Below are 26,352 nucleotides of genomic sequence, written 5' to 3'. Positions count from 1 at the left end.
TTGAACATTTATGAACTTAGCTTTAGTTAAATAGTGCATAAAATGTTATTAATGAAATATATATACCATAACTTTATAACACACTAGCTTTTTAACATTTAAAATACACATGAAAAATCTAATATACCATAGTGGTTAAGTTTAAGTTTTATCATTACAAAACTATCACTAAAAATAGAAAATTTAAAAATTTAAAATGAAAAAGAACATGACAAATATTTAGACTTTATTTTTATTTTTTTTGAAAAGACAATCAAAATGGCACCATATTTAGACCATTAAATTTTTTATTCTTTGGACCACGATGGATTTGACTTTTAAAAACTGACAATGTTTATCCTAAGCCAAACTTTTTTTCTGACTTGGGGAGGTTGTAACTAGTTAAGCAGTGAAAAATATTATTTTGCTCAGTGGTTGTTTCTATAGTACTACTACCAACCCTTTTTAGACTAAAAATTATATAAAAGAACATTATTAGAGACTCCACTTATTGTTGAGTGGAGGACGAAGATCAATAATGGCATGGTTGTTGATTCTTTAGGAAATTGCAAAATGCAAACATTTCAAAGCAGATTTTATCCTATAATATTCTACTGCAGTTGCTTAGTATTATCATGCTCCATGTGTTATGTTTCCAATTCTTCATCAGCAAGCACCATTGTAATTCAGAGAATCAGAGCAGACACACAATTTGAGAGTCCATCATCACAGGATAAACACAAATAAGAGGCAAATTCAGGTTTTGAAGTAATAAATCCAAAAGCAGAAACTTAAAGTCTGTGGAACATTACTCTTATTGGATAAATAGAAATAAGAAGACTAAGTTTTGAGGGTTTTGGAAGATGTTTAATTTTTATTGGAGGCATTGTAGGTAGTGATGATGATAGTGGGATTGTTGTAATGTAGGAGCTATCTGTTTCCCACATTATAAGTGGGTCATAGACTACTGCACCACCACATCAGACGCATTATATGTGCTTCATGTGACAACCACAATTCTAATGTCACATTCTTCTATATGGAACTCAACCTACTGGTGCCAAACTCATCTTGGATTATTCTGTGTAACTCTATTTAATTACCATGGAAAAAAGCCAACAATTAATAATCTCATAAAGCAGCACCCATTATTTCGAACTTGGTATCCTATTATATTTTTCGTTTAAAAAAACTAACAAAAAAATTGAGCCTATAAGTTCGTTGAGTCTTCAATTTCTCCTATTTTTTTTTCTTATAGCTGATCAGTTTATATCTGTTTGCAAAAAGCACTATATGATTCAAGAGAGCTGATAATTGTTTACTTCAAAATGGTGAATTGGGTAGAAATAAGATAGAGATAGAAAAGAACAAGAGAAAAGGTGAAATAAGGGATAGCTATATATGTAGAAAAACAAGAAAAAGTGTGGAGATGGTTATAATTTTTCTACAATACAAAGACAACATGAGTTTCTGATATGATTATACAGTTTCACGAGTTGTGATGATGATTTCTAAGGGAGTAGATTGAAGTTAAAAGAAGAGTTATAAGGGAAGAAGCAAGAAGAGAAAAGATGGATGAAAAACAAAGTGACAGATGTGATCATTGATGAAAAAAAGGAGACAGAAAAAGAAAATGGAATAGAAATGAGATGAAAGAAAAGTAGAAGTGTTTGATATATTTTTTACTTTCACTAAAAGAGTAGCAGACAAAGTGTTCTGGAGTCTGACCTCAGCTTCTATTTAAATCCCAATGCTAACGTAAGAGAACTTTGAGGAACCGAGAAGGTGGAGAATATTGATCGAGAGCGTTTTTCACATATCACACCACACGCACGATATATTGTTTAGTGAAGAAAACTAACAATTAGATTTTATTGAAAAGTATACAGATAAACCACTCCTCTCATACACAATCCATGTAAAACCATTGAATAACACAATTGGACATGTATGAAAAATAAAATTATTACATGGGAGAACCTTAAACCATCATCTTATGTATGTTTTTCTGGTGATAATGATAACCATTGTATCTGTCATAGCAGCTATTTATATATGTAATGCACAATACATATTTTGAAGTTTGGATGAGTGTAACACTTTATTGGGTTTTCTTTGGCTTCACTGGTCCTCTGGGAATTCTGTTGAGGTAGTTCTTCTTGAAACTCTTGTAGTTTTTTCTCAGAACGATTATCATATCGCTCACCCAATTGTTGATTTCTTCCTCGTACCGTTCATACACAATTGGCAGCGTGTGCACGCACAGGAAACCTTGTCATCAACGAACCATCAACAACAAACCAAACATCTTAGTACAAAATCAAATATAAAAATAAGATCATACTCACATTCACATGTGCTCTAAGAATTTTTAACTAGATATGATTAAAACTATTCTTTTAATTCTTTAATCATGTAATTATATTTTAATTATGCAGAGAGTATTCTTTGTTACTTGCTACTGACAGCATGAAACTGCTAAAACATTAGTCAGATGAGTAATCTAACCTAGAAAAAGAAAAAAAGATGAAGAAATGCTTACCAATATATAGCAGATTGACAAAGCTGAAGTAGCTTCCAATCACTGACAGAATATAGAGGGACACAATGTTCTGAAAATGTTTTGAGAAGTGAGATGTCAGGTTTAAGCATTTTGTTAATTAAGAAATTCACTTTCAGTTTAGTGAAAGAAAATGAATATTGGTTGTGTACCAGAAGAAAGATTGGCAGGTCTATTCCACATGAAATATGGAGGAGCATTGGTAGTAACTGGTTGAATCTTCTGTGGAGAATGAAAGCAAGTTCTTGAAAGAAAGATTCTTGTAAAATCATGTTTGGAATCTGGGGAGGTTTCCTGAAGATATATTTATCCAAGAATATATCGTTAAGAAATAGATTTTAAATCTAAGCAAGTCTACCTGATCAAGATGAGATTTGCATCTACTTTCATATTATAAAGACTTTATCACCTGTCAGTGTTGGACTCTCAATATATCCTCTCGTATTGAGATATATGCATTTCAAACGTGGAACTAGATATAATAGATAGTCTAATAACATGTAGAACAATAAGTTCAACAAACAACAAATTGTACTACGAAGTGAATTTTAAAGCTTAACTCCATCATATAAAACCAGGTAAGGTTTGCACTACTTATGTAAACATGGCCTTATCACTTGTTTACGTGGAACCTCCAACAAATAATGTCTACAAGAACATGTATAGATAGACCTATGTATGTCTATATCATCTTGTATATCTATATTCATAGAGACTATTATACGTTTGATGTTAAGCAAAAATAGGTACCATTTGAATATATCTGCAGCTGTGGACCATATGAATAGCACAAGCATGGTGGTGATGGAAATGTGACAAAGGAGAGTGACGAAATTGTACTCAACAATCTCAAATAGAAACCATATCACTGTCATCCCTCCCAAAAGCGCAGCTGATAAATTTCTGTCCCTCCATAACAGCATATCTGCCACTGCAAGTTCCCCAATTATCAGAATCACTTCATGGAAGAAAACTAGAACATGAATTTAATGTGGTACCTTTTCCTCCTCCAAGAAGTTGATGTATCGGTTTTTCATGTCCGAAGAGCTTTACTCGTGCTCCGATAATTTCATTGTCAGAATCAGATGATGTATCGTTAGCCATAGTTTCTTCTTGGCTGATATTGTGTCATAACTCTACCATTTATATTGAACATTGTATCATATTTATTTTTATGCACAAGAAGAGGAGATTCTATACTCATCACTAAAGTAAGGAATGACTTTGGGTTAACTTGGCATATTTGCATTCCTGCTAACACTCTAAAGTATTCCCCGAATCTATAGATGAGTCTTCTTTCAGCAACAAACTCTGGATTTTTATGCAACCCTATTATAAAAATGGAGCAAGCTAATAAAGTTCATTTTTTTTGTGAAAAGTTAAATATTTAGGTTTATAGTATTGTTTTTGTGATGATTAGTCCTAATTTTAAATCATGTATATGTTGAATTACTCGAATGGTTTACGTTATTTTTTTAAGTCTAAGTTCTATAAAGACTCATAAACAGTATATTTATAGTGGATATTAGACATTTTATATAGAATTTTCCAGTATTTAAAAAAGTGTCTTTTTTTTCAATCTTATTTTTATATTTTATTATGTTATTACTGAAAATCTAATAATTTTTTCATATATTTTTATATTTATTTATAAGAGTTGTTAAAAAGATTAATATAAAAATAAGAATACATTTATTTCATTGATTGATTTAAAACAGTACAGAAAACTCTAATCCCATAATAATAATTATTGAAAGAATTCTAAAATCTTCCAACACCTTATAACTTCTAACGATTCCTACTACAGTACCAACAAGGAACATAATACAAATAAAAGAAATATTGTTATATTTAAAACACTGTTTGTGTATATTTGTATAGTATAAACTTTAACGTATTACTGTACTTCTGACAAAAGCCAAAAAGTGTAAAAAAAGTAATTTTTATAAGTGATTGTAAAACTATTAATGTTCGAATTTTTTAGTAACATCCAGTTCTAATTCGTATAAACGCTAAGGTTTTGCTCTGTGAAAGTGTTAAAAGTATCATCCTTTTATGTTATTCAACAAATACACGGGTACTCAATTATGGTTTAGGAGTGCGAAAAGATTGGTAAAAAAGTTGGTCTGTACTAAATAAAACTTATAAGAAATAAAAATAACTAAAATTAAATATAAAATGTAAAATTGTCCAAGAGCTAAAAGTAAATTTAATAAAAGATGAAGAAACAAAAATATAATTCTATAAAAGAGTACACATGACCCCATGTTAGACTATTTAAATTTTTACAAATATACTGAAAGAGTTAAAATTTATGGCCAAGTTTTGCGGAAAACAATAATCTCTTGGTTATATAACTTTGTGAGATTTATAAAAGTATAAACAAGCTTCTAATTAATGTAATGTGTGATAAACTATAGACACAACATTATAAATTTTACCTAATAATAATTCCTAATGAGATAGATTTAATTTCCTCTGTGTGAGATAATGTCATGAAATGGATTATTATAAGAAAGTAAACATTTTGTGTCTCGCGGTTAATAAGTAAAAGTCAATGTTAATAAACTAATAGCATTGTATTGGCGTCGCATACAATAGCAATTTGAAAATCATAGATACTAATTTTTTTGCAAGGTCAACCTAACTAACGTTGCGCTTTTATTTTATAATTTATTTAATTTAGCATTGTTTAAGTTAGTTCTAAGTTAAATTTATTTTAATATTAATTTAACTTTTGTCAATTTGATAGATACGAATGTCATTAATTTTAAATAAAAAGTTTCTAATATAACACTTTCATGTTCGAAAAACTAAAATACCAGTGAACAAAAATAATGGTGGTGGATAAAAAAGATGAATATGGATAAGAAGAAGATAAAGAAAATGTCTGCGAATGAAAAAACAAAAGTATCGGTAAAGAAAATGAATATAAAAAAAAACAATATAAAGAAACTTATATAAAAAATTATAATTGATAAGATTTGTCTACATAAATTAACATAGATCTGAACACCATTAACTTAAATAAATCTAAGGGTTCAATATTTTTTTTCTCTCAAGTTTTAGTGAATTTTAGAATTAGTTTCTTTTCAAAATTTTATACCAATTTAGTCATTTATCTTTAAAAATGGATGGATTTAGTCCTTTTTCTCAAATTTTATTACATTTATTTAATTGAAATGACTAAATTCACGTATTTTGTAAAATAAAATTGATAAAAAATTTTAAAGAGTGACTAATTCCAAATTTTACTAAAACTTGAATTTCAAGTACATATTTAATCATAAATCTAAATACTAAATTCATCTAAGCCGATTATTAGTATCAAACAATAAGATAATTTTATTATTGTCAACTAAACTTACGGTAATTTGAAAAAAAAACGTAAATATTTATTTATTAAAAGGTATTAAAAATAAGGCTTAAATATACATTATTTGGTCCCTATTTTTGTCAAAATTATTCAATTTAGTCCTTATTTTCGTTGTTTGGTTAATTTGATCTCATTTTTGTAAAATTGCATTCAATCGATTCCTTTTGGCAAAGGGTGTTAAAATTGTTAACGACGCAGTGACAACGAGGAATTGTTTGGGTTACGTGTCAAATTTTGACAGTGACGTTGGCACAGTGAAATTGAATTGGGGAAGAAATTAGGGTTTCAAGCAAAACTATGGCCAGCAAGAAACTTGTGCACAATCCAGTTGGTGATTTTGAATTCGTGTTTGAGAGGTATGTCTTGTCACCATTCGTCTTCCTCCTCTCGCCACCACAAACGAACAACACTACACAAATATTTCTCAAGCTTACTAACCTGAACCTGGTTAACGCTCCAATCTCGAATGACAACCTCCAAGTGCAATCTCGAAGCGCAATCTCCAATCTCCAATCGCCAATCGCAAATCACTCTCGAAGCGCAATTTTCCCTCTTCACGAATCCTAATTGATGAACAAGAACCCTAATTTTCTCCTTTCTCACCAATCCTAATTTTTCCCTATCTCTCGACCATTCAAATGCCCAATTTCACTTTTTCACTCAAGGAAAACTTTCGCTCCAGTAAACCTTCAATTCCACCTTTTAATTTTTTTTCACTTAACCATTGTTTTATGTTTTATGCAATTCATTTTATTTTATTTTCCTAAGATATAACTAACGAAACAGTGTGCCAACATGTGCCAACATCAATTTTAAAATAAACCCTAATTTTGTGTTCAATAAATTTTAAAATAAAAACAACTTTTTACTCTATTAAAATTCGTTAGAATGTTTATTTATTAGAAATAATAAAAATAGCTGAGTTTTTTAATTTAAAAAAATACATCATATTAAAGTTGGTTTAAATAATCTATTATCACTCGTCACTAAACCGACTTTAATAAAGTTCCAATTTAGTTACCACTAATATTTAAAAAATTTATTTTATTTTTCTTGTAATAGATAAAGGATACATACAAAGGTTTAATAGATTTATATTCATCAGAGACAATCTGTTACAAATCCATCATAAAACATAAAATAAAAAGGCTTAGCCCAGAATCTTTAACCTCGGTAAGTTTTAAATTATTTCTTGAAAAAATATTATCATAAATAAATTCTTTCTAAATCTTTTTGTTGGATATTTAATTTTATTTATTTATTTTTATGATTTCATACATGCATATATGAGAAATGATAAAACATAAAAATATATATAAAATCATGTTGAAATTATTTATTGTTATAAGGAAATATAATATGAAATATTGGGTTTGTATAAATAATTATTTATATAATAGGTATGATAGTTAATTGTATTATTTCAGAACTAATAACTGTTTTCAAAATAAAAGAATGTGTAAAAAAATTTGTAATGATTAATAGGATATAGTAATATGAAAAATTGAAAGTGAAGTTGTTAAGTGTGTAAAATCGTAAAAGTAACACATGTCGGTACGAATTTCACCCATTAAAGAGAGATATGAGATAGTGAGTTGAGATCAAAACTAATTAAAAAAATAACTTGTAAATGGTTATCTCGACGTCTTCCTCAATCATCTGTATATAACAACAAAAATTTGGTTATCTATGTCTTCGGCCTTAATTAGTGGGCTATGGTAGTACAGTGACCCCAGTTTGAATAAAAGAATTTTATATTTTGTTTTCACATTTTAAAATATTAATTTTATTCTTTAAAATAAAATTATTAATTAAATTTTTTAAAATTAATAATTACTTTTACAAGTTTTTAATAAAATTGTCTATCTCATTTTTTTTTTATCGATGGATATTCTCTCATCTTTTCTGATATATTTCACATTATTTTTAATAAATATAATTTTATTTTATATATTAACTTAATAACATTATAATATATATCATTATCTACTAATATAATACGACACATATTTAAAAAAATACATACACATAAACACAATAACGTCTGTGTTTATGCTAGTTATATATATAAAGAAATACACATCTTTTGTGTCTTCTTAATTAATATTTTTCTGATTTAAATAATTATTTATAATAATTTTTTTTTTCAATTTTAATATGTTAGTAACTACTTTTTTAAATTCAAATAATTACTCATCATAAAAAAATTATTTTTTTATCGTTTTAATAACTATTTTTTCAAATTTAAATAATTACTCATAATAAAAAAATTAGTTACACAATACTATTTATAATATGTTTATATCAATAACTAAAATTTATTTTATTTATAGCTATATTTATAACTATATACACGAAACTATATATACTTTTATTTTTTTAATTTTATACTTCTAATTACTACTTTTAAAATATAAATAATTTATTAATATTTAAAAAGTATACACACATAGCCTGTAACAATAATAACAAATAAATATCTTTTATACAATAATACTTTTATTATAAATATTTTATTTTAGCATACAATATTGTAAATGTTAAATGTTAAAGTTCAGTTAAAATATTTTACAATAATAAAGTTATAATTTTTTTTTCGTTTCTAATAATAGAATCAATATTGATATTTTTCATTTTCTACTTCGAAAACAATATATCAATTCCAAAAATAATATGATATATTCATAATAATCAATTTAAGCAGGTTAATATTAAAAAAAAATGTTATATTCTTCATTTTTCTTTCCTTCTTTTTAATTTTGTCGAGTACTGATACAATCTGAATGCACGAAATGCACGAGTTGTTCCCAACAAACTTTTCGATGATGTCACTCTTGTTGGGTTCTCAAAACGCCCACAAATTACATGTGACAGATTGCATTCTAGCTCGTTTTTCATTTCTACGTGTCAAATATATTCAAAATGTTTATTTTTTTTTTATAGAAGAGAAATGGGAGAACAAACACTAATAAAATCTGAGTTCAATCATATGAGATATTAACATCATTTTCAATTCAAAACTTTTTAAGACAATGAATTTATGAATTTTTATTTTTATATAATATTCTACTTTCTCATTTCTAATCAACATGGACTTATACTCATACTTAAATTTTTTTAAAAAAATTGGTTTGATACCTAGATCAATTGTTTCACCTTAAGAAAATATTTTAAATTAAAATCCTTAACATATGATTACATTAAACATTTTAAATATTATTATTATTATTATTATTTATTATCATTATTAGTAGCCATGATACTAGCAAAATAATTCTTTAAAGTGGGGTAGGTTGCACGCGTCCTTTGTTTGACGCCCCTTCAATTATTTTGTAGCGCCAAAAAAACTTGGTCCACTTAAATTTTATCATCATCTACAAGCGCCTTGGTCCCCCGTACACACTGAACTTGGAACATAAAACTAATCTCCATCATTAGAAGAACCTGTGTACAAGAAAATTAGTAGTTTATTCTTCCAATCTACATTATAAGTCAAAATATTATAATTTCAAAGTTTATAACTAGTTTTAGACAATACATTTATATTTTTTTTAATATTATTCAACTTATTCCTTTTCTATCACAATTTATTTTTTTATGATTAGAATTATTTCTTTTATCACATATATTCATATGTAAATATGACTTTAATTTAACTTATATAAAAAATTATTCAGTTAAAGAATTTTACATAATAAATTTATGAATTTTTTATATGATATTTTACTTTCTCGTTGTGAAGTTAAAATCATTTAAATTTTTTACCGTTTTGAAAACAATGAAAAAACATCACAATCTAACCATAAATGTCTCCAATTTAAGCTTCAACTATGTGGTCCCTTAAGACTCCTGGTCCTGTCTCTTATTTATGTTTCACGTCATCACATTCATCATAGAGCTTTTTCCAATTGGCTCGTAAGGTGAAAATTCAAAATCATCTCAAATTCTATCTCATGCCAACAAATTCTATCTTCATTTAATTTTTCATATTTCAATTTTTTTTTTTAAAGCTTGTACAAATTAAGAAAAACAGTTAGATATTAAAAAAACCTGACAAAGACCCTTTTGTTTGCCATAAAAATGTATCTCTATATAAGGTAGATAGAGAGAAGAAGATTTAAAAGTATCCGTAGAATAGGAAAGTGTTTAGTGTGAGAAGAGTAAAAATGGCGAAAATAGGTGAAGCAAAAGTGGTGACCACAGATGTTTTCGAAATGGGAAGTATCCCATGGAAGAGTTTCAACCTTGACACAAGTGCTCCCTCTTCACCTCCAACAACATTGCTAATATTTACACCAACTGTGCCTGCTGCTTACACTGTAATTGTTTTCTACCATGGTTTTTTCATTCCCCCAAGCTACTACACTCAGCTCCTATCCCGCATAGCTTCTCATGGATTCATAGTTGTTGCTCCTCAGCTGGTATACACTTTCTACTTTTCTTTATTAATTTCTTGTTACAATTTTACATGTTTTTTGAGATTTATTTTGTAAATACATTATCAAACTTGTCAGAAATATAAGTAATATAAGTATGAGTTTCAGATAGATAAAAATAAGAAAGTTGAATAAAAAAAAAAAACTAGTAAAGTTATTAAGATGTTGGGCTGAATACAGTCTAAGAAGTGAATCAATTTAGTTCATACGGATCGATATATTGTGGGTTGAGTTAAAAATTAAAAAATAATTAGTTCAATTTGACTTATTTTTTGTAAGTAAAAAATTTTGTAACTCAATTTTATCAGTTATAGGTTGTCGAATGAGTGGATTAACCCACTTAAAGATGTTTTGTTCTTCTCATTTATTTTAGGGTTAAATATGTTTTTGATTCCTCAAGTTTCACTAAAAGTTGGAATTAGTCCCTTAAAAAAATTTGACCAATTTAGTCATTCATCTTTAAAAATGCGTGAATTTAGTTTTTTTAACAAATTTTTGTTAAGTTTATCTGACGTTTCAAACGCATTTCATGATAGTATTTGAATTGTTTACACCGTTTGACACATTTTCGCTTCAATGTTAACTCAAATATTATCATAAAATGTGTTTAAAATGTCAAATAAACTTAACAAAATTTGATAAAAAGGACTAAATTCACGCATTTCTAAAGATGAAGGATTAAATTAGTATAAAGTTTTGAAGATGGACTAATTTCAAAATTCACTGAAACTTGAAGGACCAAATACATATTTAACCCTTTATTTTATATATTTATTCTAATACAATCAAAGTGAACTTATTTGATTTATTATTTTATAGCAATACAATCAAAGTGTTCATTTATTTTATTAAACATTATTATAAAATAGTAGTTGAAAATTAAAGTGTGAACTTATTAAAAAACAAATAAATTAAATATTTTAACTATTCAAACATTAATTGAACATATTCTAGTATTTAAACATCATTATAGTATTTAAAAAATCAAATTACCAATCTATACAATTAGAAGCCACAAAAAATTGTAATAAAAAACTTATAAAAACATAGTAAAAAAAACTAATAAAGGATTGTTGTTTATAAATCAAGTCACCTTCAATCTAACACGTAAGTTTAATGAGTCAAATACAGTTTAATCCACATTAAAATGATTAATTTTTTTCCAACACAACACCATCTCTTTTTGGCATCTTTGACCAAATGACATCAATTTTATGAGTTTGACTATTTTTTTTATTATCATTGAATTTTTTTCTATAAATTCTCTTGAAAAATCCAACAAAATTTTATAAAATTCATAAAAGAATCATATAGAATGAATTTATATAAAAAATTTGAAGGAAATTTATTAAATATGAAATTTTTTAATATTAAAATACTTTTTTGTCTTCTAATTCTTATAAAAAGTTCAATTAGATTCTCAATTTTTCTATAATTCAAATTAGTCTTTTAATTTTATGAAATCACTTTATTTAAAAAGTTTAAATATTTAAATTAATTTTATTGTGTAGGTGTGGTGTGACTTATAAATTATAAAGAAATTTTAACGTGAACAAGATCGAATAATTTTAAAGAGGTAGAGTGATAAATTGAATCAAATAAAAATAAAGGATGTAATTGAATTTTTATGATAAAAAAGAAAAGACCAAAATAAGATTTTAATCAATTTTTTATCACGTACCTTAGTTTTATATAAATAATCGAAAAGGTTCGGAAAGTTTTGTGTTGCATCTTGGACTTGATTCTCTAACACAGATTTTTCCTATCCATGCTAGTTCTGGAACGGTTTGCCTATGTTTGGAAGCGATGAAATAAAGTATGCAGGAGAAGTTGTGGATTGGCTAGTGAATGGGCTTCAACCTTTGCTTCCCGAGAACGTTGAAGCGAAATTGGAGAAAGTGGTTCTCTTAGGTCACAGTAAGGGTGGAAAAACTGCATTTTCAGTGGCACTAGGTTATGCTAAAACCACGCTGAAGTTTTCTGCACTAATCGGAATAGATCCTGTGGGAAGATTATCTAAGTGTAAGGCTACCGAATCACCTCCTAAAATTCTGACAGGGGTGCCACGTTCACTGAATCTGAATGTTCCCGTGGCTGTAATAGGCACTGGACTAGGACCAGAAAAGGCTAACATTTTTTTTCCACCATGTGCTCCTGATGGGGAGAACCACGTGGAGTTTTTCAACGAGAGCAAACCCCCCAAAGCAAATTTTGTTGCACCAAATTATGGTCACATGGACATGTTGGACGATGTAACACCTGGGATATTTGGGACCGTGCTGGCAAAGTGTTTGTGTAAGAATGGGAAGGGTCCTAAGAAGTTGATGAGAGAGACTGTGGGAGGGTTGGTTGTGGCCTTCTTGAGGGCTCAGTTGGATGGAGACTACAAGGATTTTGATGCCATTTTGGAGAATCCTGGTATTGCTCCTGCTAAACTCGATGATGTGGAGTACATAACAGCATGAAAACAACACTTGCTTTCGTTGTTTCTTCTTTTCCATGTCTGTTTCATTTCAAACTAGTCTTTATATGAAAGCTCTCTAGAGTCTTTCAAAGTAGTAATTTGTATCGGTATTATTTGTGTTGTTTCAAACTTTTATATAGTTTTCGAATTCTAAAAATAAGTAGATACAGTTCTTATAATCAAGTGTATTAAGTTTTTTTCAGATATAATTCTCGTAATTCAAGTGCATTAAGTCTTTTAACTTATCAAATGATATGTTAGACTAACAATTATTTTCACCATATGACATGTTTCAACTCAAAATATCTTTGAACACCATAAGAATTTAATGTTGTGAGATGAAGATGCCTATAATCATTCAATTTTAAAATTTGGAAACAAAATATATAAAAGTTTTAAATAATTATAAATTTCAATTTTATGTACAAATTTAAAGATGATAAGCTTCTTTAATATTTGGTTAAATCATTTCAGAGGTCCTCATTTTATATAGATTGAGACTTTTCACATCCAATAGTGACACGTGACACTAAATGAAAAGTTAAATGTTGATTAAGATACTAGCAAAATAATTCTTTAAAGTGGCAAACATGGTCCACTTATATATTTTAGATTGATAATATTTTAACTACAAAATTTTAACAACTTTCTTTTCCAATATGAGATATCATCTTCTAAGTGGTTTTGAAATATTGAGAATGAGAAAATGAAAAACTAGTGAACCACTTAAAAAATGTCACCTAAAATTGTAAGAGAAAGTTGTCAAAATTTAGTAATCAACAAATCATTTTCCTATATTTTATCATCATCTGCAAGCGCCTTGGTCCCCGTAAAAAATGCAATGACCATAAGAGTTCCATCTTTTAATTTCTGATGATATGGTTTAATGTGGATTATTGATTAATATATCATTATTTAAAAAAAAAATTAATGATTCATACTAAATTATGTCAAGAAGTAAATGATAGGAGTCAGTATAATTTTTTTAAGAAAAATCTCTATCATTAGAAGAACCTGTATACAAAAGTAAATTAGTAGTTTATTCTTCCAATCTACATTATAAGTAAAAATATTATAATTACAAAGTTTATAACTAGTTTTAGACAATAAATTTATAGATTTTTTTATATTATTCAACTTATTCCTTTTCTATCACAATTTAATTTTTTTTATTAGAATTATTTCTTTAATCACATATATTCATATGTAAATATGACTTTAATTTAACTAACATATATAAAAAATTGACATGATTTTTCAATTAAAAAAAATTAAAATAATAAATTTATGAATTTTTTATATGAAATTCTACTTTCTCGTTGTGAAGTTAAAATCATTTAAATTACCGTTTTGAAAATAATCAAAAACATCACAATGTAACCATAAATGTCTCCCATTTAGGCTTCAACTATGTGGTCCCTTAAGATTCCTGTGTCCTATCACTTATTTGTGTTTCACGTGATCACATGCATCACTATAGAGCTTTTTCCAATTGAGCTCAAATTCTATCTCATGCCAACAAATTCTATCTTCATTATTATATTAGTTTTTCATATTTCAATTTCTTTTTTTAAAAAAGCTTGTACAAATTAAGAAAAAAAGTTAGATATTAAAACCTGACAAAACCCTTGTTTGCCATTAAAACCCGCGGGCCAACGTATATGCGGGACAGATCAGAGTATGCGGCCCGCATAAAATATGCAGGGTGGGGTGGGTCGGCCCGTAGTATGCGGGCCTTATGTGGGGCGGGCCTAAACGGGGCGGACTGGCCCGTATTACCACCTTTATCTCTATATAAGATAGATAGAGAGAAGAAGATTTAAAAGTATCCTTAGAAGGAAAGGGTTTAGTGCGAGAAGAGTAAAAATGGCGAAAATAGCTGAAGCAAAAGTGGTGACCACAGATGTTTTCGAAATGGGAAGTATCCCATGGAAGAGTTTCAACCTTGACACAAGTGCTCCCTCTTCACCTCCAACAACATTGCTAATATTTACACCAACTGTGCCTGCTGCTTACACTGTAATTGTTTTCTACCATGGTTTTTTCATTCCCCCAAGCTACTACACTCAGCTCCTAGCCCACATAGCTTCTCATGGATTCATAGTTTTTGCTCCTCAGCTGGTTTACACTTTCTACTTTTCTTTATTTCTTGTTACAATTTTACATGTTTTTTGAGGTTTATTTTGTAAATACTTTATCAAACTTGTCGGAAATATAAGTAATATAAGCATGAGTTTCAGGGTTAAATATGTTTTTGTCCCTTAACTTTTAATAAATTTTGAAATTAGTTCATTTTGAAACTTTGGACCAATTTAGTTCTTCATCTTTCGAAATATGTAGATTTAATCTTTTTAATCAAATTTTGTTAGATTTATTTGATGTTTCGTATGAATTTCAAGATTGTATTTGAGTTGTTATACTATTTGACACTTTTTTGCTTTAAAAAATATTATTATAAAACGTGTTTGAAATATCAAATAAACTTAACAAAACTCAAGATAATCTAGACATCAATTTTTTGAGTTTGACTATTTTTTGTTATCATTGAATTTTTTTCTATAAATTCTCTTGAAAAATCCAACAAATTTTTATAAAATTCATAAAATAATCATATAGAATGAATTTATATAAAAAATTTGAAGGAAAATTTATTAAATGTGAAATTTTTTATGTTAAAATATTCTTTTGGTTTTCTAACTCTTATAAAAAATTCAATAAGACTCGTGATTTTTATTTAGTTCAATTTAGTTTTTTAATTCTATGAAATGATTCAAATTGATATTTTTGTCATTGATATTATATTTTGTTAAAATTAATATATCAAATCATTTCATTTAAAAAACTTTAATATTTAAATGAATTTTATTGTGTAGGTGTGATGTGATTTATAAAAAAAAATTAATGTCAATATAACAAAAAAATCGAATAATTCTAAAGATTTAGAGTACTATATCGAATCAAATAAAAATACAAAATCTAATTAAATTTTTCATGAAAAAAGACCAAATAAGATTTTAATCAATTTTTATTACGTACCTTAGTTTTATATGTAAATGATTGAAAAGGTTCGGAAAGTTTTGTGTTGCATCTTGGACTTATTCTCTAACACAAATTTTTCCTATCCATGCTAGTTCAGGAACGGTTTGCCTATGTTTGGAAGCGATGAAATAAAGTATGCAGGAAAAGTTGTGGATTGGCTAGTGACGGGGCTTCAACCTTTGCTTCCCGAAAACGTTGAAGCGAAATTGAAGAAAGTGGTTCTATCAGGTCACACAGTAAGGGTGGAAAAACTGCATTTTCAATGGCACTAGGTTATGCTAAAACCACGCTGAAGTTTTCTGCACTAATAGGAATAGATCCTGTGGGAAGATTATCTATGTGTAAGGCTACCGAATCGCCTCCTCAAATTCTAACAGGGGTGCCACGTTCACTGAATCTGAAGGTTCCCGTGGCTGTAATAGGCACTGGACTAGGACCAGAAAAGGCTAACATTTTTTTTCCACCATGTGCTCCTGATGGGGCCAACCACGTGGAGTTTTTCAACGAGAGCAAACCCCCTAAAGCAAATTTTGTTGCAGCAGATTATGGTCACATGGACATGTTGGACGATGTAACACCTGGGATATTTGGGACCGTGTTGGCAAAGTGTTCGTGTAAGAATGGGAAGGGTCCTAGGAAGTTGATGAGAGAGACTGTGGGAGGGTTGGCTGTGGCCTTCTTGAGGGCTCAGTTGGATGAAAACTACAAGGATTTTGATGCCATTTTAGACCACCCTGGTGTTGCTCCTGCTAAACTCGATGATGTGGAGTGCATACCAGCATGAAAACAACACTTAGCTGTCAAGACTCTCTACTGGTTTTTTTGGTGCTGTCATCTGCTGAGCACTAAAAATACACTGTATTGGTATTTTAAATATTTTTTTAATATATTTTAAAATGTCAAAATTAATGATAATCAGTGTATTATGAAAGCACAATAGAGGAACAACACAAACAAAGAATCCAAATTCCACTTGTTTTCGATGTTTCTCCCTTTCTATGTCTCTTTCCTTTCAAACTATGAAAGCTCTCTATAGATTCTTTCAAAGTAGTCATTTTTATTGGTATTATTCGCTCTGTTTCAAACTTTTATATAATTTCCAAATTCTAAAGTTTTTTAAGATTTTTTATTATATTTCTCATAATTAAAATGTATTTAGTCTTTTTAACTTATCAAACGATATGTTAGACTAATAATTATTTACATTAGGGGTGGGCATGGATTGAATTTTTAATGATCTAATCCACCTCCATTTTAGATCCAAATAATTGGATTAGATTTTCGACACAAATCCATTTTTTTAGCAAAAGTAGTTTGGATTTTTTTTAAATTCATATCCAAATATTTGGATCAAGTTCAAAATCCAGAATCCTTTTTTTATAAAAAAATTTAAATTGAATTTTTTAAAACTAGTGTCATTAAGGCCAACATGACTGAGTTCGTACAGGTCGTCAGGCACGACCCGTCTGAGTCGTTAGGCCGACCCATAGAGATGTCAATTTGGCCAAGCCCACAAGGCTTGGCCCTGGTCCATGTGGGCCCGACAACCCAGATGACCCAAACGGGCCCAACGACCCGAACGAGCTCGATGACCTACACGGGCCTTACAACCCGGACAGACTCGACGACACAAACGGGCCCGACGACATGAACCGAACATCGGGCCCGTCCGAGATGTTAGGCATGTTCGGGTCGTAGGGCCCACCTGGCTCGTCGGGCCATTGGGCCCGTATGGCCTGTTCAGGTCATCGAGCTCACTCGAATTTTCTGGATCGTTGGGCCCGATCGACTCGTTCGATTTGTCGGGCCCGCCTAGCCCGTTCATATCTTTAGGCCCGTCCAACCTCTTATGGTCGTCGGGCCTGCCCGATCCGTATAGGTCGTTGAGCAAGGCCCGTCTGAGTATGAATTTAGCCTAGTCCATCTCAACCTTTAGTCTAACCCAACTAAAAATTTAAATTGAAAATTTAGATTGGATTTTTTGGATTATCCATATTTAAAAATCTTGATTTATAAAATGGATATCCAATCCATAAAATATATAAAATGTAGATTAGATTGAAATCTAGATCCATTAAATAGATTTTAAATAGATTGGATTTTTAATAAAATTGATTATAAATGGATTGGATTGGAGCAAAGTGGATTGGATCAAGAAAATTAAATTTTTTGTCCACCCCTAATTTATATTGTATGACACATTTCAATTCAAATGTGTTAACTTAAAATATTTTTGAACATCATAAGAATTTAACGTTGTAGATGAAGAAAATTATAACTATTCAATTTTAAAGTTTGGAAAATAAAATATATATAACTTTTAAATAATCATAAATTTCAATTTTACGTACGAATTTAAAGACTAGAAGCTTATTTAATATTTTTATTGTTATTAAGTTGCACTTTTCTTATCAGTTTTCATGCCCATGATATGTTTTCTTTTAGTTGTTTGAAGTCTAAATTTTTTATTGATTTGTTTGGTATTATCCTCTGCCGGACATTAAAAATATATTGTACTGATATTTTAAATATTTTTTTAATATATTTTAAAATATTAAAATTAATATTAATCAGTGTATTATGAAAACACAGTAAAAAAATAACACAAAGAAAACTAACGGAGAATCTAAATTCCTTTTTCTTTTAGTTTGAACAAAAGGTTGTTTTCAAATTGAAGGGAATGAATGGAAGGAATCAATTAACCACTTATACCTAAATGAAAAGTTAAATGTTGTTTGAGATGTTAATAATTTGTAAAAATATTATTTTTCCTAACCTCTCATCATATATTCTTAAAATTAAGAATAATTTAAATATATATACTAGAATCTTTCAAAAGTGATATATATATATATATATATATATATATATATATATATATATATATATATATATATATATATATATATATATATATATATATATATATGAGATAAAAAGTGACCTAATTTCATCCCTGATCATGTGTCTTTCAAAAGTTAAATCCTAATTCCATATCCACCAGCTGATCCAGACTCCCTTCAAACAAAATCTTATCCTCAGCAGAGCCACAAATATTTCAAACAAAATTTTACCCTCAGCAGAGCCACAAATATTTCTTAAACTTTTTGCCATCTAAATTTTCTTTGAATGTACTCTTTCTTTCATCCAGGTTTCCCCAAAATCTATATTTTAGATTCCAGTATATCTTTTCATAACTTTTTTTCTTCTATACCCGATCTCCACTTAATCAAGAGTACTTTATTAAACAATTTTATCCACTTAGTCAAAAGTACTTTATTGAACAATTTTATATTTTAATAGCTAGACTTCTCTCCCACTTTGATTTGAATAAAATCAATTAACCCACTTATTTTAAAAGTGGATTTTAAATAAGACATGGTATTATTACAATTTTTTTATGTGGCTTACAAAAAAAAGTTTCAAAATATAATTTCATTATCACAAATAGTGTGTTTTTAAAATAATTATTCATTCATTATAATGAATTTAAAATTTCTCTATTCCTGTGAATAAAAATAACTATCCACTTATGTGAAAACCTTTAAATATCTCTTCTTTTCCACGTAACAGCATCTTTAAAAACTTTACTAAATAAGTCACTAGTGATCAACACCATTGGGAAATTTTGAACCAATTATTGTAAGTGGTTCTATAACTTGTCAAATTTTTAAACTTTAGATAATGAAACTTTCAATACATTTTTTACTTATGATATAAATAGGATGGTTGATACTGTAGCAGAGAATTTATAGGGCTTTATTTTTTCAGACTAATAATTAAATAAGTTTATTGATATATTTAATATGAGAAAACGAGAAATAATTTCTCAGTAATAATATCAAAATCTTTAAATTTTGGAAGGTAAAATAAAATTTCCCTCAAATTTTCAATCTTGAGAAGTCATTAAATAGTTTAAATATGTTTTTGAAATATAATTATGTTGGTGGATTCTAAGAAAATCTATTAGTCTTACATTTGGTTTTATGTTGGCCATTCTTATTATTATTATTATTATTATATATATATATATATATATATATATATATATATATATATATATATATATATATATATATATATATATATATATATATATATATATATATATATATATATTAGTCTCTTTACAACAAGTAACTATTTTGTTCTTGTAACATTCATATGTTTATTTTGAGTCCCATAAGAGACTAAATAAAAACAAACAAAATATTTTGGGGACTTAAAAAAAACATATACTTTCTAATACTAAAGTAAAGAACAAAGATATGAACCAATAAAAATCAAAAGCAAAACCAATGTCATACAATGAAAAAAAAAACAAAATACGACTGTGTTTTAAAAACATATTAAACTAATTTTAGGAGAAAACCATATTTAAGAAAATAAAACTTCATTATATCAAACAATTTGAAGTGCTCCACGTATACGTCTTTTCAATTGTAGTGTAACGCCATTAAATAAAAAGATAAGGTTGCCAAAACTGGTCCAAAATATATTTTATTTGTCTGGTTTGATCCTACGTTAAATTAATGGACCATTTATAGCTTGGTTAAACATTAAAAAAACATGTAAATCTACTAATCTCAAAGCTTCACATATATTCAAGCTTACCCAAAACGTAGTAAAACCTAATGAGAGTTATACTCTTTTCAAAAGTCTTTAATCATTAATTAATCTTATTGTAACTTTCACACTCAAAAGTCCATCGATTATTTATCATGTACAAATTTATTAAAAAAATGAATTAAATGAATATAATTATTTTGTGACAGAGACAAAGTGAACCGAGTCACAATCAAATAAATCGTGACACTTGGACTTGTGTTACACTCATAAAGTAAAAAGAGGTGTGCTTTGACTAATATGACTAATAGTTATAACTTTTGACCTAATACTAAATGTTTGATCGTAACAATTTGTATCAGAGTCAAGATCCATTCTTTTTGTTTTCTTTTCAGAGAACTACATAGTTTTCTGTATATATTGTTAAATGTGATTTTTTTTTTAAATCCTATTTCCTTTCCTCTAATTTTCTTTTCATCCTTTTAAACACTTTCCCTCTTTGTTTTTAACTTTTTCATTTACATTTTTATACAAAGAGTCAAGAAATTTTTTAATTTGTATTTTTATAATCAAATAGCTGTAGCACTTTTAAACTAAAAATTAACAAAATCTTTTTATTTAGCGTTTTATATAACTTCAGACATAAGACAGAATAGTAACTTGTGACACGACAATGGTTTGTTTCATGTCTCTCTCTCTATATATAGGTACATGCATGCATAGAACACAAGTTGAGTATTCTTAGAAGCAAAGTGTTTGGTGTAAGAAAAGTGATGATGAATGAGGGAGCTCTACCAGCAATGGAAACCACACAAGTTTTTCAGAAAGGAGATATCCAATGGAAGCAATTCAAAGTTGATGAATCCACTGCTTCTTCCTCCTCACCTCCAAAACCATTGCTCATATTTACACCAACTGTGCCTGGTGCTTACCCTGTAATATTATTCTGCCATGGCTTTTTCGTTCCCAATACCTTCTACTCTGATCTCCTAACTCACATAGTTTCACATGGATTCATACTTGTAGCTCCTCAGCTGGTATATTAATCTATCTCAACACTTTCTAATTTCTCTCTTCATTCTATACATTGCACCATTAATGTTTGTATACAAGTTTGTTTATTCCCTTTTGGGTTTCTCTAATTGACATTTCTTGGTTGTTAGTTTTGCAAAGGGTTACCTATGCTTGAACCCAGTGAAGTAAAATTTGCAGGAAAAGTTGCAGATTGGGTAGCTGAGGGGCTTCAACCTCTGCTACCTGAGAATGTTGAAGCCAACTTGGAGAAAGTGGTTGTATCAGGTCACAGTAAGGGTGGGAAGACAGCATTTTGTGTGGCACTAGGTTATGCAAAAACTAAGCTAAAAATTTCAGCACTAGTTGGCATAGACCCTGTGGCTGGAACATCTAAGTATTGTGAAACACATCCTCATATTCTGAAGGGTGTGGCAGGGTCCTTCAATCTGAACATGCCTGTTGCAGTGATTGGTTCTGGTTTGGGTCCAGAGAAGGCTAATTGTTGCACTCCACCTTGTGCCCCTGATGGGGTGAACCATAAGGAGTTTTTCAAGGAGTGCAAAGCTCCTTGTGCAAATTTTGTTGTGGCAAAGTATGGTCACATGGACATGTTGGATGATGAAACAGAAGGAGTGATTGGGACATTAGTGGCAAAGTGTGTGTGCAAGAATGGGTCAGGTCCTAGGGACTTGATGAGAAGAACCATTGGAGGGTTGGTTGTGGCCTTCTTAAGGGCACAATTGAATGACCAATGGAAGGATTTTGATGCTGTTTTAGGGAATCATAATCTTGCTCCAACTCAATTGGACAATGTGGTGTACATTCCAGCATAATAATATGTCTTATGATTATAAAGTTTGGTTTGAAATCGAGCATGAATAAGTCTCTATGTAAAAAAAAATATGTTATTCAAGAAATGATACATATTACTTGTGAGATACTATTTCTTGTGAGATTTTTTTTTTATCAGACGTATCGAATCATGAACAAGTTCATATAAGATATTAACGTACAAGTTTTAATTTAAAATCTTAAGACAGTAAATTTATAGTTCTTTCTACTTACATACAAGTTATTTTACTCATTAATTTTATCTGATCTAAAACTTCAACTTACCTTAAAATATAACTATTATTTAAGATTTTGCGAGTGGTGAATAAGTTTATATAAAAGATCAAGACACCACTTTCAATAAAAAAACTTTAAGACAATAAATTTTTGAGTCTTCCTGATTAATATAAATGATCTTTCTCATTATTTTGAACCGATATAAAACTTCGACTCATCTTAAATTTCATTTTAAATCAATAATATGTCTTGAGCTTTTTATATGAAATGATCAAATTTTCCCTGCGTTCACCTGTAACAAAAATTTTATGGTTTGGAATTCTATCACTTTAATTTTTTTTAATTCAAGACATTATCCTAAAACATGTTTTTAACAATTATAGGAAACGCGTTTAGGTGCTTTTTGAGAATTTGAATTTGATGTATCCATGGCAATGCTACATGCTTAACAGTACTACTCTTTCATTTGATCATAAAAATAAGGCATTTCAAATTACTTTATTAACTTCTTGCTTTCGTGAAGATATCGACAAGTGTTCACAAAGGAAGTGTTTTGTTTGCACTATACTCTTGATATTTTTATGTGAGAGAAATTGTATTCGGTGTTTTCTATGTGTAATATAAGAGGACAGAAGAAGAAATAAAGTGACGTTTGGATAAAACATTTGAAGATTTTAAGAAAGTTAATGCGTACAAGGAAGGATTTAATTACTTTAACTTTGTTTGATAAGGTAATATTTGAACTATTTGTTTATGATCTGACTTATTTCTAAATGTCGTATAATTAATACTATCAATTTATTTATTTTAAATTTTAAAAAGTATCACTAAGTCAAAATAAAAAAGTAAATGATACGATAAAGGATTATCTAATCATTTCTCCTTTACAACAACTTATTTTTCTGTTGCACACGTTTGAAGTCAAAGCCCACTATGCCAAATGGGCTTAAAACGCATGTAAAATGGGCCTATTCAAAAGATATTTTGTATAAACTGAATAGGGGTTTGTTTTTCCTTGCACCTCCACAATTTATTCTACACTTTCAAACTTTCTTTAAAATTTTAAAAAACCCTTTGACCAACAGACATCACAATCCAAAATTATGTCGACTTCCGGAAGTCAAAATATATGACTTCCGAAAGTCAAAATACATCACACCCCCAAAATTATGTCCACTGAATAGAATTAATTTTGGTGTTTTTTTTTTCAGCTTCTTCATAATTTCTAATTGCACCTCATAGTTTTCAAAATAATATTTCATAATTTTAAAAGTAATATTTTTCTATTCCTAAAAGTGATTTTTGGATTACCTATTCCGAAAATCTTTCAAAATAAACTTTTAGGAATTATTTAAACATAATTTTCAGAACAAGCATTTTAGAATAAATTTGATCCATTTTGAAACAAGACTCTTAGAAAAAAAATTTACGAATAAGCTTTTCTAAACACATATAATATCTTCTGAAAAGATTTTGTTTAAAACAAATTTTCTGAAACAAGTTTTCTGTTACAAGAGAGGTTTTATTTTCTTTTTATATTAGTATAGGATAGAGTTAGTAATAATATGGTTGAAGGATAAAAACGTCTTATTTTTTGTAAGTTCAGTTAATTCCTAAGTTTATCCTTAGTCTATTCTATAACATAATAATTATATTTAAAAGATTATAAGAAATATTATATTTTTAAAATATATATATGTATTATAATTTATATATTTAAAATAAAAATAAAAATTTAATAATATAATTTCAATTTTAAAAATACATATTGATTTTTAATTTTATTTATATTTATTTTATTTTTTTCATAAATTTTTTAAAGCAGATAAAATTTGCAATGCCACTTGATAGACTTGGATTTGATCTCATTTAAAAAATAGATCAAATCGACCTAATAAAAAATTTTAAATGAGCTATGAAGATAAGTTAGATCAGACTAAATTATTTAACCCTTTTACTTTTTATTCATAAATATCCATTAAAATATTTATTTTATATCAAGGGAAAATTTTATATCAGGCAACACCATAGTTGCTTAATGGACACTCACAAAATGAGGGAAGTGCTAATAACAAGGTAATGTGTTTCATTGTGAGAGACTTTTCCTTGATCAATCATCAAAATAACACGATACACTCTTACTCAATTTATAACAAAAATAATAATTATATATCTAACCATTGAATTGAAAGTAATATTATCCAAAAAATAAATTTAAATAATTATACAAAAAATGTATAATTTAACCAGAGAATCGATAAATAAATTATTTAAATTTTAAATTAGTTGTACATGATAAATTGACGGTCTAATTTAACTATTAATTACGAGATGATATTAATTTAAATAATAAATGGCTTAATCACCGTCATTAATTTGATATTAAATTTTTTATCTATACAAATCAGGTATAAAGTAGTTTTATATTAATATAGTATTTCGTAAACATTTGAAATATGTGTGTGTTATAAACATTTGAATTTGGGGATGGAATTCAGAAATATTTTATTGTCTTGGGATACTCCTTAATTTAGAAAAGCAGGTTCACTAGCATGCCTAATTAATCCTTCTTTCATGCATCATCATACATTACTAGCTCCCTCTTTTCGTGTAAATTTCCATGGCCCACAAAATCACCCTATTTTCTTAAAAAAACACTCTTTTAAGTTATCAAATATTGAACTATATTTAAATTTAGATTAAATATATTTTTGTCCTTAATTTTTAGTGAATTTTAAAATTAGTGTATTTTGAAACTTTGAACCAATTTAGTTTCTCATATTTCGAAATACGTGGATCTAGTCCTTTTAATCAAAATTTGTTAGGTTTATTTAATGTTTCGTACGTATTTCAGGATTGTATTTGAGTTGTTTATACTCTTTGAGACATTTTTTTTTTAATGTTAAGTCAAATACTATTATGAAACACGTTTGAAATGTCAAATAAAATTAACAAAATTTGATTAAAAGAATTAAATCTATGCATTTCAAAAGATGAAAAACTAAATGGGTTCAACGTTTTGAAACAGACTAATTCCAAAATTCACAGAAAGTTAAGAAACCAAAATATATTTAATCCTTAAATTTATTTTTAATTTTCTTATAACAAATTAATAAGTAGATGAGGTAAGAGTAGAGATGCAAGATGGTAAGAATGATTGTGAGTAAAGTACATGAAAAGAATTAGCCTTGATTTTCTGGCCAAAGGAATATGGCGAAATAAACAAAGCAGTGCAATGAAAAGAGAAGGAACATGAATCTTGAGAAAAGGTAAAGTTGGATGCTGGTGTTGGTGCTTCATACAATAGTGAACGAAGCTTTTGTGAGCTTATCAATGATTAATGGTTGTTCTGCACTGTGTAGGCCAAAATTGACTGATGTAAGCAATGATAAATCATCAATGATCACCTGAGCAGCATGAAGATTAAAAGTTGCAGGTACCATAATTTTAAGACCCCACACGTTGCATCATCATCACAGCCACTTTAATTGTTCAATAAAAATACAACCCCCCTTTAATTTTGACTTGGAATGGACCAAAATAAACCAGTAAATTCAATGATTATGTGCGTGAATTCACGCCAATTTCATCCCTCTTTTGCTTTTCCCATATGAATTATTGAACAACAAGTGAGCTGATCATTATCATTGCTTGGCGTGCTTAAAGTATATATACTGCACAACCAACATAATCAAATGTAAAACTATGAACCAAGTTGCAGTTAAGTTGATCATAGAAATCCATAGCATGATACCAAGTGCATTCAGAAATACTAACATCGGTTAATTACACTTGAGATTTTCCATTTAAATGAATATATAAATTCATTATATAATGGTTTTAGGTAAAA

At 28.3% G+C, this 26,352-nt stretch overlaps 3 protein-coding genes and 1 pseudogene across 4 annotated transcripts; 3 read left to right on the top strand and 1 right to left on the bottom strand.

Annotated features, from left to right (window-relative positions):
* Positions 1 to 1,819: 1,819 nt before the first annotated feature.
* On the bottom strand, positions 1,820 to 3,674 carry LOC114181566 (Reticulon family protein). The gene is made up of 5 exons (XM_028068050.2): positions 3,538 to 3,674; positions 3,290 to 3,470; positions 2,692 to 2,833; positions 2,522 to 2,591; positions 1,820 to 2,250 (listed from the first exon to the last, which is right to left on the bottom strand). The coding sequence occupies exons 1-5, from the start codon at positions 3,641 to 3,643 to the stop codon at positions 2,081 to 2,083; spliced, it is 669 nt and encodes a 222-aa protein (XP_027923851.2). The 5' UTR covers positions 3,644 to 3,674; the 3' UTR covers positions 1,820 to 2,080.
* A 6,352-nt stretch (positions 3,675 to 10,026) lies between these two features.
* LOC114181584 (chlorophyllase-1-like) lies at positions 10,027 to 12,994 on the top strand. Its single transcript, XM_028068080.2, has 2 exons — positions 10,027 to 10,336; positions 12,127 to 12,994. Exons 1-2 carry the CDS (start codon positions 10,082 to 10,084, stop codon positions 12,814 to 12,816), a joined length of 945 nt encoding a protein of 314 aa, XP_027923881.2. The 5' UTR covers positions 10,027 to 10,081; the 3' UTR covers positions 12,817 to 12,994.
* A 1,619-nt stretch (positions 12,995 to 14,613) lies between these two features.
* On the top strand, positions 14,614 to 16,835 carry LOC114182749 (chlorophyllase-1-like; annotated as a pseudogene). The gene is made up of 2 exons (XR_014994502.1): positions 14,614 to 14,936; positions 15,947 to 16,835. The product of XR_014994502.1 is annotated as a chlorophyllase-1-like (transcript).
* A 4,303-nt stretch (positions 16,836 to 21,138) lies between these two features.
* Positions 21,139 to 22,374, top strand: LOC114182439 (chlorophyllase-1-like). The gene is made up of 2 exons (XM_028069307.2): positions 21,139 to 21,457; positions 21,584 to 22,374. Exons 1-2 carry the CDS (start codon positions 21,194 to 21,196, stop codon positions 22,265 to 22,267), a joined length of 948 nt encoding a protein of 315 aa, XP_027925108.1. The 5' UTR covers positions 21,139 to 21,193; the 3' UTR covers positions 22,268 to 22,374.
* The last annotated feature ends 3,978 nt before the right edge of the window (positions 22,375 to 26,352 follow it).

This window comes from Vigna unguiculata, chromosome 4 (genome assembly GCF_037176805.1).
Source record: "Vigna unguiculata cultivar grain cowpea cultivar isolate G323 ecotype 2 chromosome 4, ASM3717680v1, whole genome shotgun sequence".
In the NCBI taxonomy this organism is placed as follows: Eukaryota; Viridiplantae; Streptophyta; class Magnoliopsida; order Fabales; family Fabaceae; genus Vigna; species Vigna unguiculata.
This window is presented reverse-complemented; position numbering and strand designations above follow the sequence as displayed.

Excerpts from the sequence above, each read along its gene's own strand:
- LOC114181566 (XM_028068050.2), bottom strand. The coding sequence starts at position 3,643 with ATGGCTAACGATACATCATCTGATTCTGACAATGAAATTATCGGAGCA. Across the intron at positions 2,834-3,289 it reads GCTGCAGATATATTCAAATG|GAAACCTCCCCAGATTCCAA; the intron begins GTACCTATTTTT and ends ATATATCTTCAG. Across the intron at positions 2,592-2,691 it reads ACCTGCCAATCTTTCTTCTG|AACATTGTGTCCCTCTATAT; the intron begins GTACACAACCAA and ends AAACATTTTCAG.
- LOC114181584 (XM_028068080.2), top strand. The coding sequence starts at position 10,082 with ATGGCGAAAATAGGTGAAGCAAAAGTGGTGACCACAGATGTTTTCGAA. Across the intron at positions 10,337-12,126 it reads TAGTTGTTGCTCCTCAGCTG|TTCTGGAACGGTTTGCCTAT; the intron begins GTATACACTTTC and ends TATCCATGCTAG.
- LOC114182439 (XM_028069307.2), top strand. The coding sequence starts at position 21,194 with ATGATGAATGAGGGAGCTCTACCAGCAATGGAAACCACACAAGTTTTT. Across the intron at positions 21,458-21,583 it reads TACTTGTAGCTCCTCAGCTG|TTTTGCAAAGGGTTACCTAT; the intron begins GTATATTAATCT and ends CTTGGTTGTTAG.